The sequence below is a fragment of the Rhineura floridana genome, chromosome 1, assembly GCF_030035675.1.
Source record: "Rhineura floridana isolate rRhiFlo1 chromosome 1, rRhiFlo1.hap2, whole genome shotgun sequence".
Taxonomy (NCBI): Eukaryota; Metazoa; Chordata; class Lepidosauria; order Squamata; family Rhineuridae; genus Rhineura; species Rhineura floridana.
Window position 1 is genome coordinate 125,086,183 of NC_084480.1, and position 12,766 is coordinate 125,098,948.

At 40.9% G+C, this 12,766-nt stretch overlaps 1 protein-coding gene across 3 annotated transcripts in view; it reads right to left on the bottom strand.

Moving 5' to 3' along the window:
- The window catches only part of LOC133387163 (RNA exonuclease 1 homolog), a 49,427-nt gene that overhangs the window by 13,902 nt on the left and 22,759 nt on the right, over positions 1–12,766 (bottom strand). For all 3 annotated transcript variants that reach the window (XM_061631384.1, XM_061631394.1, XM_061631381.1), the window contains exons 6-11: positions 10,555–10,692; positions 8,137–8,251; positions 7,923–7,985; positions 7,104–7,253; positions 6,340–6,453; positions 4,578–4,651 (exon numbers count right to left, since the gene is read on the bottom strand). In XM_061631384.1, coding sequence (XP_061487368.1) covers positions 4,578–4,651; positions 6,340–6,453; positions 7,104–7,253; positions 7,923–7,985; positions 8,137–8,251; positions 10,555–10,692 — 654 coding nt within the window. The remainder of the gene's footprint in view (positions 1–4,577; positions 4,652–6,339; positions 6,454–7,103; positions 7,254–7,922; positions 7,986–8,136; positions 8,252–10,554; positions 10,693–12,766) is intronic.

Sequence of the window (12,766 nt, forward strand, 5' to 3'; positions counted from 1 at the left end):
GAGAATGAAAATCAGAGACAAGAAACAAGGCAAAAACCTATACATTAATTAATACTACTTCCTCTTAAAACCAAAAAATAACCACTCCAAAAAGAGAAGAAAACATCATTTATCCCATGAAACAAACCCCCAATGAATATTGAGAATAAAACACTTCTCAAAACATCTTATATAACCTTAATGTGAGCAAGAAAACATTACGTTACCACCTCGGGCAGCAGTCTGTGATTACATACTTCCCCCAATGGGTGGGTCCTGATGGTCTGTTCTCCAGGAGAAATTATGTACAGGTAAGGCCAATGGCCCCTTCTCCCTGGAGAACAGCCCATCAGATGGGATGTACCAAAGAATCTGAAGACAAAGGGTGGGAAGCTGCCCGAGACTGATCAGGAAATCACATAGAAAGGCCATCAGATATGCTTTAGATATGAATGGTAACATGCTGTAGCACACAGCTGCCAAAGGTGGCTTCTGCAGATGCATATAACATGTGATGGTGCAGGAAGGTGCAAACACTCATAGGCCAACTAATGCAAGCCTTAGGTCAACCACCTAGGGTGGCAGAGGACATGTGTTTATCCATAGATTTTGGATGAAAAAGACACTAAGAGTGATACAGCCTGTCAACAGTTGTTCATTGAATATACAGCTCCAATGTTCAATGAATGTCCAGCAAATGCCATGCTCTTTCTTGTGGATGGACTGGGTTGGGACAAAGGTAGGCAGAATCAGATCATGCTGGCAACAATACAGTGAATACAGTGAGTTCACCTCAGGAAGGAAGACTGGATCTGTACGAAGAAACACACTGTCTCCATAGAACAAGCGAAGATGTTTGGCAACAGAGAGGGCACTTAATTCCAAAAATCTTAGCGCAGAGGTGACTGCCATGTAGTGCTTGGAGAACCCCAACATGCTAAGATGGTGCCAATTACATTGAGATGGTGTCAGTCACATGCTGTGAGATACCAGCCTTCTTCAGATATCATCGCTTAATTGCCAGGCTGTCAACCTCAGCCAGACCAGGTCTGGATGGTTCACCAGCTCCTGGGACATTCAGCCAAGCCAGACTAGGATGCTGAAGGGGGCCTTGAAACAGAATGGTTAGATGCACTGGAAGATACCATGGCAGAGTAATTGCCAAGATACTTATTTCCAACAAACATGACTGACTTGGCCAGAATGGGGTGGTAACACCACTATAGTGTGTTCGTACCATATCTTTCCAGCACACGTGACAGTAGAGATATTGGTGGAAAGGTGACCTGACAGTTATGTTGAGTACTGAACAGAGATCCATAAGTTGCCTGCCTAGAAGGCTAGAGTAACTACATAAGAGCCAACCCTTTGCAATCAACTGTCCAGACCTCACATCCCTAACCAGGGACATGGAAACTAACAAATACCAGAGTACTTTGCTAAGAACCCACTAGCACTGGAAACAGCCAAGTTCCTATTGAAAGAATAAGCAGTTGCACTGTTGAGGCAGCTAGCAGCGAGAGTGCACTGCCTACATATACAGGTTTGACGTAAAAAGAGACTTGGCAGAAAACTTTGAATCCTTTAATAAAGGAAATGCCTGAGCAGCAATTGCCTTCAGAAGCCCATCCGAGTAGCCCAAGGCCAGAATACCCCCCAATGATCTGACAGCTGTTGCTGAAAAAGACCAGACTCCAGAAGGTTGCCTGGGACAGAAGTCCTGGCCTCGTTAGCAACCCCCTTGAATCTATGTTGAACAGACTCAGGAGAACTGAACACCATGGCCAGTTTCCCACAAGATGGGAAGTCAGGCCGTCCCACCAGGAGTAAAGAAGGCCAGTAGGCTGCCAGAAAAGTGTTAACTACTTCTGCTTCCATCTTGAGACAGCTAGTGAAGAAGCAGAGAAAGGTGAGTATTGTGAATCAAGATGAACAGATCCACAGGTGGAGGACCGCACTTACAAGCAACTGGTGGAAGACCTCATAATACAGTCTGCATCCCCATAGCCCCACTTGCCTGCTAAGCTGGAACAATGCTAAGTTTCCTGCTAAGCTGGTGAAAACTGTAGGAACACCTGGCCCCGGGGACTAGAGGACTGGCTGAAGACTTGTCAGTAGAGTGCCCCCAATGGGGGATGAGCCAAGTAAAGAGCAGACCGATGTCGGTGCTATATCTTAAGCTTGAGGTCCAGCGAAATGATTCCTCTGAGCAGCTTAACTGTCTTGGAGAACACTGCAACCAGACTGTGCTAAGTAGATTGCAGAGGTGTGTCAGGCATGTTAAGATGGGACCACGCACACCAAGATGGTGGCCATTGTGTCCCTTAAAACAACAACAACATTCTCAGAAGCACCAGTGAGTTTCCAGACCAGGTCTAGATGGTTCATTGCCCCTGGGGCGTCTTCTCAGACCTGACTAAGATGCCAAAGAGGACCTTGAAAACAGCATGGCTAGATGCACTGGGAATGTCATGGTGGAGTAGACTCCAACTTAATGTTTCCAGCAGACATGGTCAACTGGCCATGATGTCCGACTAGCACTACATCATATGGTCACCTGGTAAAATTCAAAAAAACCTATTTGAAGACAAAACCAGTTGCAAGCTTAAACAACTTGATGAATTCCAAAATGAAAAAAAAATCTCAGACTATTGCCCTCAGAAAACCAATCGTAATTCCTTATGGAGCTTCTTCCTTATGGAGTTCCTGGCAGAAGAAGAAGGTTGCACCTCCGTGGAATCTACAAGTCTAAGGAGTTATTTCATAACCTTTACTATTGTCTTAAGGCAGAGAGATAGCCAACAGGTTGGGTAGCCTTACTATTGTCTTATGACTACCCTGCACTTACACAGGGAGGAAGCCAGGAGCTTGGCTGGGTCCAAGAAGAAAAGGCAAATAACGTTAATGGGAACAAAAAGCTTTGAAAACCTTAGCCACCCGAAACTGCAGGGGCACGCTGCTGCACTCATGTCCTTCTTTCGAGCCTCCCCTGGACAAATGGGGCTGCTGGAGAGTCAACCACAGGAAGTAAATACCCAGGGACATATTCTGACTAAGAACCTGTGCAGTAACCACAGATAGTTCACGGGAACAGACTGGAGTTATGAAGGGCTGCAAACATTACACAGAGAGTGCAAAAATTGTGAGTTATGAAGGGGTGCACAGTACCTGTTAAAGAGTAAAATCTAAGTTATTTATTTATTTATTTGATTTCCCCTTTAACTGCTGAAAAGCTGAACTGCTGGTAGGGAAGCCAAATATCCATACAAATACCCCAATGTGTGTAATCCTGAGCCAAGTTACACAAATTGAACAGTGAAGTAAGCCTTACCAAAGACTAAATTGTTTTGATAAATTTAATATGGAATTTAAAACTGTTGTAAGTCATCTGGCATGACTGTGCCACTTTTCTGATCATGGATCTCAGCAACAACAGATATATCCGCCATGACAGCACAGCTCAACTCATGCGCACTGGTGAGGGGGATGGAGGAAGCGTATGATACCATATTTCAGAATGGCCTCTATGTTGGTGTGAATATGGGCACTAATTCGGTCCCACAAAAATATTTTCCTGCAGTGGATCAGGAAAGCGTAAGAGGTAAGAAAAGCAGATGTTATTATATTTTTTTTAAAAAACCCAATTAGGACCTCACAAACCAGTGAGGTAAGCAATAGTATAGAGAGGGTGACAGAAGATAAGCTCTGTGAGCGTGAAAAAAGGTAAAAACACAAAAAAGGTGGCAGGCACACTACCACTCAAAATGGCACCTGCTTCTCTGCCACTTTAAAAAAACAACGCAGTGGTGGAAAGAGAGACTGTACTGTTGCCGTTCCACACAACAGGGCAGGCGGTCTGAGGGGAAAAACAGGAAACCCCCAAGCAAGCCCCATACTCACAGCAGGTAAAAACAAAAGACGACAACCGCGCTACTGCCAAAAATGGCAGGCGCCGCACGGTTGAAAGAAAAAACCGCACGCTGCAAGAGAGATGCCTTGCGTTGCCGCTCCATGGAGCAGGTGAGGCGGCCTGAGAGGAAAAAGAAAAAACTAGCCCTCAGGAGAAAGAAAAAACTAGCCCTCGATGAGGCTCGCTGGCACTCACGCTGCCATTCCACAGAACAGGGAAAGCGGCCTGAAGGGAAAGAGAAAAAACTATCCCTCAGTGAGGCTTGCTGGCACTGGTGCTGCCGTTCCGCAGAGCGGGAAAGGCAGTCTGAGGGGAAAAGGGAGAAAGAAAAAACTAGCCCTCAGCAAGGCTTGCTGTCACATGTGCTGCTGCTCCCCAGAGCAGGGGAGACAGGCTGAGGGAAACAGAAGAGGGATAGAGATGGATGCAAGAAATTTAAAATAGAAAAAAAGGTTAGAAAAGGTTAGAGAAACTAAGCTACTCAACAGGAGCGAGGAGAAAACGATCCACCTAGATGCAGGAGGCAGGAATGGTCTGAGGTTTCGCAAGGTTGGAACTTCCTCAAAAAGCATACAATTCCTGCCTGCTGATGCTAGGTGGCGCTATTTCCCATCTGATGGACTGTTCAAACAAACCCTGAGAAATATATACACTGCAAAATTTGAGAACAGCTATAGAGTACTCTCACCTTTGCAACCTGACATCCAGGAGATCCTACCACTCCTTCACAACAACTGTAACGTGTTTCCAAACCACCAGGAACTGGCACAGAAAAAGCAAAAGGAGGTGGATAAATAATTTCAAATCATCCTAAAAATAAAATTTTGGATGTATTGTACTGAAATTAATCTGCCATTTATCTTCTTACCTGGTTCAGACATGTTAACCCATACTTGAAATAAACTGGTTTACTGTGAGCAAGCAACATGCTGGTGCATACTGCTAAAATTGCAGACACTTTGTTCCTTCACAGCTGCCAGGAAATGAGCCACTGTCTGGATTGCGGTGTGGCCAACCTTGGACTTGTAGTTAGTTTCCCCTAAATAAACCATGAGCCAAGGTTTAGACGACATGACAAACCATACTACAGTTTGTTTCCCAGCACTGAGGCAGCAGGAGTGAGGGAAGAGCAAGGCGCTCACAATTTTAGCATCATACAACAGGTCACTATTTATTCATATCAAACCACCGTTTATTTTAACTATGGTTTAATATGAGGTTCAAACCAGGCCACTGCGTGAGTTCAATTTACAAAAATATCAGTTTACCAAAAGCAAGTTGAATTCCAAAGATCAGACATACATACACTGAAGATTAGACCTACTACTCAACTGGGTTTCTAGCAATCCAAAGGAATTCTAATTTTATTATAAATGTGTGTTCATTTCTCTCGAGAGTCATATTCTAGGCATAGATATGATCTGGACAGAAACTGACACACGTTGGTAATAAAGCATCTAACATCCTTATTTCCTGTTCTTCTTAGTAAAATACTTAATAAAATAAAGTAGTGAAGAGCTGTGCAAAGCCAAGTATGAGTAATTCACTATAATTATTAGTTTTAACTCCATGGGCTCTTTTGAATTTAACAGTCCTGGCTTGCTAAGCCATGGTTCAGGAAGCCAGGAAAAAACATCAGGCCCATATGTTCCTCCCCTCACACACCAGCTTTAGTTTAATTTAACCATAATCACAGCACCACAGTTTTTGTTAGATCTGAAATGAAGAACCATGGTTTAATGTCAGTTTACTAAGCAGAATCTTTAAATCAATCCTTGGTTAAGACAACTTAAGTTAACTTAAGTTAACTTAAGTTAACAAAATGATATTAAGTCATAATTCTCTGTATTGGATGTAGGAAGAAATTGTGGTATAATTAAACAAGCGCCAAAATCCATGTGCGAGAGGAAGTGATGAGAGAAAAGTACATAGATCCAATACTTGTTCCTGGCTTAATAAACATCCAAATCAGGGTAAAGTATGTTTCTAAGGGCAAGTGACTGGCTGCTTAATATGTGAAAATGTAAGCAATATGTGAAAATGTAAGCAAAAATGTTATTCCTTCATTGTTAACCAATATTGGACTCTCACTCACACCGGTCTTTGTGCAAGGGTGGGAAGACTCATATCACGAGTTTCCATCTGAAGGCACACTTTTTGGACTATACAGATGAGAAGCCTTATTGTAACTGAGTTAGTCTCTATGTTATTGTTTAGCTTTCTTGCTTAGAGTTTGGTGTTTTTGATGTTTTATATGTTTTTTGCTTTGTACGTCGCTCAGAGTGGCTGGGTAGCCAGCCAGATGAGCGACTAAGAAATCGAATAAATAAATAAATAAATAAATAAATAAAAATTAATCTGTTGGCCCTGCTTCAGTGGACATTGCACTAGAAGTCTTAGGCTTACTAGCATGTCCAATCTATGTTTGAGGGAGAGGAATTAATTCTTACCTTTATGCCTTAATACTTTACCAGAATGGTAGTTGCATTCTTCTTTCCGAACATGCCTTCCTGATGAAGTTACAGTATATATTTGTCCACATCTACAACAAACTCTACTGGAAACTGTAACCAATAATATAATCAAATAGTAAGTCACAATTGATACCCGCAATTTTATGTTTATCTGCATTTACCCCAGAACCATTTAAATTATCACAGAGAACTTCAAAAAGCCTAATGGCATTAGTTTCTCATTCATGCTACCAAGTAGCAGAGTTTGGGCATAATATTTACTTTGTTATGATGTCCCTTCAAGTCAATTTGGACTTATGGCGACCCTATGAATCAGTGACCTCCAACAGCATCTGTCATGAACCACCCTGTTCAGATCTTGTAAGTTCAGGTCTGTGGATTTCTTTATGGAATCAATCAATCTTGGCCAAAATAGCAATGTTTTGTAAGTCCAGTAGTAGTTCAGATATATTCTAATTGTGTATGGATAATCCTACAGATGGATAACCTTCAAAGCAATGTATATCAAGTTGTTAAGTGATGGTGGTTTAGTAGAATAAAATAAAATACAGTTATCCTTCAAGCTTTGTTCAGCAGGATCAGATAACAGATTTGTTGCCATCTAAAGAGCAACACTTATAAGCATTTTATTGTAACACATGGTGAATTAAAAAAAGCCTTCCAACAAAATATTTTAACAAAAAGGAAGATTACTCCAATTGCTTTAGCTTTCTCATTTCATTTAACTCTCATTTACTCACAGTCAGATACAGCTGCTTTTACAGTGGCACTACGTAATACAGCACTGCCAGGTTTCTCAGGATTTGTTTCTGGGAAGCCATTTTCCTTCATCTGTTCTTCAGTCAAAGCATAGTCTTTTAGAAGTCTATAGAGAGCAATTCCTGTAAAATCTTAATCACCCCAACAAAACAGTTAAAAAAAACACTAAAGAGCTGTCATCAAGACATTATAACTGTTAGGATAATTTTCAGATTCAATTTATGGGTAGTCACTAGCAGCTAGTTTTTCTTTGGTAAGTTTACATACGCTGCTAATTCATGCTAAATGTACCTGAGGGACTCTAAAAAAACAAATTGTTTCTTTCTAGTGCATACTGAAAGGTAAATTTTATACTGTGTGTAATATGAAGACTGCACACATTCCGGCTGTTTTGTCTCTGTAGTAACACCTACAAGTTTTGCTTCTATATTAACATTTAATACAAATTACATAATATATTTTAAAAACACCAAATGTTTTTCTTTATTTTCAGATTCTTTGTTTTTTAAAAAATCATATCAGCACTACTTACAGTAGGAACTCAATCCTCACATGGGTTCTTTTGTGCATGCAACTGAATCTTCTGTGGAAATTAAACAGGGAAGCCCAGACAACAGGTCTGAGTGCATATGGAAGTAAAGATTGGGACAAATTCTGGCCAGCAACATTTATAAGCAAGTTAATCAAATAAGAGAATCAGAAAACTAAAGAAAAGTGGCATTTTAAAGAAATAACTGTTACATTCATGAAAGGATAATAATGCTTTGAGCAATGCTCTGTGCAAAGGAAATTTTTTTTACCATTTTTGTCTTCTTGTTTTTTAAAGCCAGTTAAGGTAGTCCTTCTATTGCCTGAAGGATAGCCTATATAAAACAAAAGCATAGATGTCTCACATTGTTATGTGAACACATTTCTAAAACAAATTATATGCTATTTAAACATATTTAGTAGAAAATTTAAATTGGTTTAACCATGACAAATACCAGCTTTCCCTTCCCATACCATAAAACTTACCATGGGATGATATGCTGCCATAATCCCTCAGTTTTTTAAGCGTGTTCACAGCTATATTTAAGTACATATTTTTACTACCACAACGATCATATATTGCTTTTTCTTCTATTAATGCCTACATTAAAAAGAAAAGTGCATATGATACACAAAATTAGGGCATTTTAAGGGAGCAACCCTAAAGCCATACAAAGATAGCTGAGAGGCCATTGGAAATAACATACGTGGTACATTGGCAGAGAGGAAGGACTGCTGGTGGGATAGTACTTACACCACTGGAGATCCCCTTATAAGCCCAAAGACAATTCTGCAAGCATAGGTGTTGCACTGGTAGTGGGCTAAACGGGGTATTTGGGGGGCAATATTATTTACATTTTGAGAATTTGCAGGCTCCTAAACCCCCTTGTTCCTAACACATCCAAATAATAGGCCCTAAACTATACCAGCTTTAGAAAGGGCATAGTAAGTTCCCTCCGATTGACCTCGGGGGGGGGGGGGGAATTGAGAAAGAAAATGGGACAAAAAAAGCTGCAACCAACTTCCCAACCTGACCAAAGCTAGTAGAGCTTGGGAAGTGATGGTAGCTCCACCACAGAATCTCCCCACACGTGACTGCCCTGCACTAATTTAAATCATGATTTACACTGTGATTAATGGGGATGCCAATGAAAACACAATGTTTGTTTCATATAAAACAGCCTTATACTAATATCATTAATCCATCTAGCCAAATGTTGCTGGCAGTGAATCTCTAAAATCTCAGCTAGAGATGTTAACCACCAACACCTCCACTCTGCTGTCAAGAGATGCTTTAACTGAAAGGGGCCAGGGACTGAACTCCTTATATTCCACATTCAAAGAAGTAGTATTCTACCAATGAGCTTGGACTCTTCCCCTTTAGATCACTAACAAAAAAAAGACAGATTTCAATCCTGTTTCCTAAGCAGGTGTGCTTTAATTAACTGGTGCAACCATTATTACAAGTTGATTTACAACTTAACAGAACCTTAATACTACCTGGGATAGAGTAGGCAGTCCAACATGTCCAGAGTAGAATTCTGTCCCATTTAAGTACAGAGGGGATGATTGTGGAATGGATTTCCATTTGTACACATAATTTAAAAAATTTCATTTGAGCACTATTGTATTCATTTCTCAGGTAGTTTAAAGATATAGATTAGGAGCAATCACCCAAGGTGTCTCATGGGATGGTACTGATCAAGATATAGCATGGCACTGCCAACCCCTAGATTCCAATGCTTAAGATTTGTCAGCTCCTGACCATAAGTATAGATTCTAATAATAAAACACCCCATATAAGCCTTTGTGCCATATACAGATGTTTGACCTGAAAAGCAAGATACTGTTTCCTTGACTGTTTCTTTATATAGAAAGGAACCTTTAAAATTAAATTGTCACAATGTAGAGATACAATTCAGGTGCACCCAAGGAGATTTTAGATTTTTTCATTCTCTCCATCACAAACTTTTAAAGCTTTTTTGAATTTCATAAGTGGTTTACTGTGTGACACTGCAACATGCTTGTGCATGTTGTTTGGCCTTATTTCTTAAAGATCCACTGGCTATATGTATTCTGTTCAGTGTTTCACTGTGATGGCTCACTATTCTGAGATAAGTATAGTCAAAATGTTCATTTCAATTTAAAACCAGATTTTATTTTAAATCAGGTTAGACACCTCCTATTGAAATATATTAAATTTTATTCAGTAAGATTTTGTGCAAGTTTATTTCCAATTTAATGTTTGGGGTTTTTTTTAATTAAATATGCAATTACAATTTAACTGGCAGTTATCACAATTGTACATTCTTTTGTGAAACATTTTATTGCTAAGGGCTATTTATTTTTCAAACACTACTTAGAAATAACAATAGTGAAGAGTGGAATAGACATCTATTAAAGTAATTACACATAAACAACACATTTACTTCTTAGGACAAATCTAGAGTGAATATAGAAACTTTCAGTAACTTTTGCCAATGAAAAGGGAAGGTCTTCCAAATGAGCCAAAATTGGTCAATAAATTAAAAAAAGGAGGGAATGCATCGGAAATCAAACAAATTATTACCAGGTAAAACCTTTAGGCTATCACTAATTTAATTATTTTCAAAATAGTTTATTAACCTATTGGTTAACAGTGCAAACTTATGCACGTTTGCACAGAAGCAAGTCCCATAATATTCAATGGGGCGTTCTCCCCAGTAAATAGGTTTAGGATTACAGCCTAAATCTGCAGTCGAGTGCAGGCATCAATGGGAGGTGTAAACCCACTGCAGTCAATGGAATTTAGCCCTGAGTAAACATGCAGAATTGTACTGCATATTATGTTTGCAACAAAGCACTCAGAAGTTATCCACAATTCATACTACTATTATAAAATAGTTCTTTAAAAGTTTCACAAACCTTGTCAAAAGCTTCATTTACTGTTGCACAAACTTTCAAGAATTGTTGAACAAAAAAATTGACATATCGTTGTCTTATGTCATGTGGTACTTTAGATCCCAACTCTGGGATTACAGAAGGTCTTCTCCGACTTGACACCTGAAATATTAATTTGTATTTAACATATTATGTGCAAGGGTTGGAATACCACACATCACATCCTCCTAAACTTATGGAAAGGTATTGATTTTTATCAAAGTGAAGCATATGAAGAGGAAAAAATATCTTTGAAAGAGTTCCAAACCCCTGAAAAGACTCCAAGAGAAATGCCTTATTATACCTACAAACTGCCTTCTCCCTCTAATCCTACCCCTGAAACTTGCAAGAGTTTGGTAAAAACAAGATGTTTAACAGTTAAAGAGCTGTCTGAACATACTGTACTACAGGGGGTTGTAAACGTTTTTATTACCACTGGCTGTACTTTCTCTTTGCCAGTCTGCCAAGGTCCACAAGCCAGAGGTTGGCAGGGCTAGAAATGAGTGCTAGACCATACTTATATACATGCAACATATACACATGCAGACATGGACGGACACACACACAGTAGCTGACCTGCGTCACATGTCACCTTAAGCCATAGCTAAAATAAAATAGGGTTCCATGTGAATAAGCAGCTGGAAAACATGTCAGGGACTGGCTTGCTGCATCACGCAAACCGGGAATAAGGCAGGCCAGTAGTCCTGTCCACCTGTCAAAAAGGCCCAGGGAAGCTGGTAGAAATCAGGATTTGGCCCACTGGCTGTATCCAGTTCCCCACTTCTGCTTTAATGTTATGCAATATGCTCTATGTGGGGCTGCCTTTGAAGATGGTTTGGAAACTGCAGCTTGTGCAAAATGCAGCGGCCAGATTGGTAACAGGGACCAGACGGTTCGAACATATAAAACCGATTCTGGCCCGCTTGCATTGGCTGCCTGTATGTTTCCAAGCTTGATTCAAGGTGCTGGTTTTAACCTATAAAGCCTTACATGGCTTGGGACCACAATGCCTGATGGAACGCCTCTCCCAACATGAACCCACCCGTACACTCCGCTCAACATCCAAGGCCCTCCTCCAGGTGCCTAGGAGTCTGGCAACAAGGGAGAGGGCCTTCTCAGTGGTGGCCCCCAAATTATGGAACGATCTTCCTGATGAGGTGCACCTGGCACCAACACTTATCTTTTTGGCGCCAGGCCAAGACTTTCCTCTTCTCCCAGGCATTTTAGCATGTGTTTTAAATTGCTTTTTAACAATGTGTTTTAACTTGGTATATTTGTTTTGAATGTTTTTAATTGTTGTAAACCGCCCAGAGAGCTTCGGCTATGGGGCGGTATACAAATGTAATAAATAAATAAATGTTATGCACAAACCAGGCTCTTCTCTCTCACACACAAGCATGAAAACTCTCCCTCCTCCATCCACTAAGGCAGTGGTTCCCAACATGGGGGCTACGAAGTAATAGAGAGGGGGGCGCAAAAGTAAAGAAATGATTTTTTTTAAAAAAAAAGTCTTCACTCCCTGGACACGTCTGCTCCCTACTGCTGCTGCAAATGACACCTCCCCCTTGCTCCAAATGAGAGGGAAGGACTTTTGCTGAAGCACCAGAGCATCTTTCAGGTATGCTAAGGGCAGACATCTGCCTATAAAACATGTGGAAAATGCCAAAGGAGGCCAAGGGTGGAGCTACCAGGAAAAAGGGATTACTATCGTTGACTCCTGTCTCCTCACACTGTCACTGCTGACGACGTCCTACTCAGAACGAGAGGGCTTTTCATGAAGCAAAAAGAAGCAAGGTTGCAAGGAAAGGCTGCTTTCCCCCTTCCTTCCTGGCAGGCAACCTGCCAGTCTTTCTTGGCTCCTACTTCGCTGCTACCTCCTTTTAAAAATTATTATTTGTGAAGCTGCCCAGATCTCACCTTCAGCCCAGATGGAGCCAAGGAGCAGTGAGGAAGCTCAGGATTTGCTTGCCCCCCATCTCTGAGGCTAAGTGTGTGTGCCAACTTCCCCCCTTTCTTCCACCTGCACTTCGCCCCCCTTAATTTCTCTAAGATGCTGCAGCAGTTGAGGTCTTCCCTCCTCCCACATGCCCAAATGCCTGCAGATGCTTACAGGAGGGCAGGTGTGTTTGTGTGTGTTTGTGCACTGATCTGTCTTCTGCTCCACTCTTCATTCCCCAAGTGCACACTAACGAAGCCA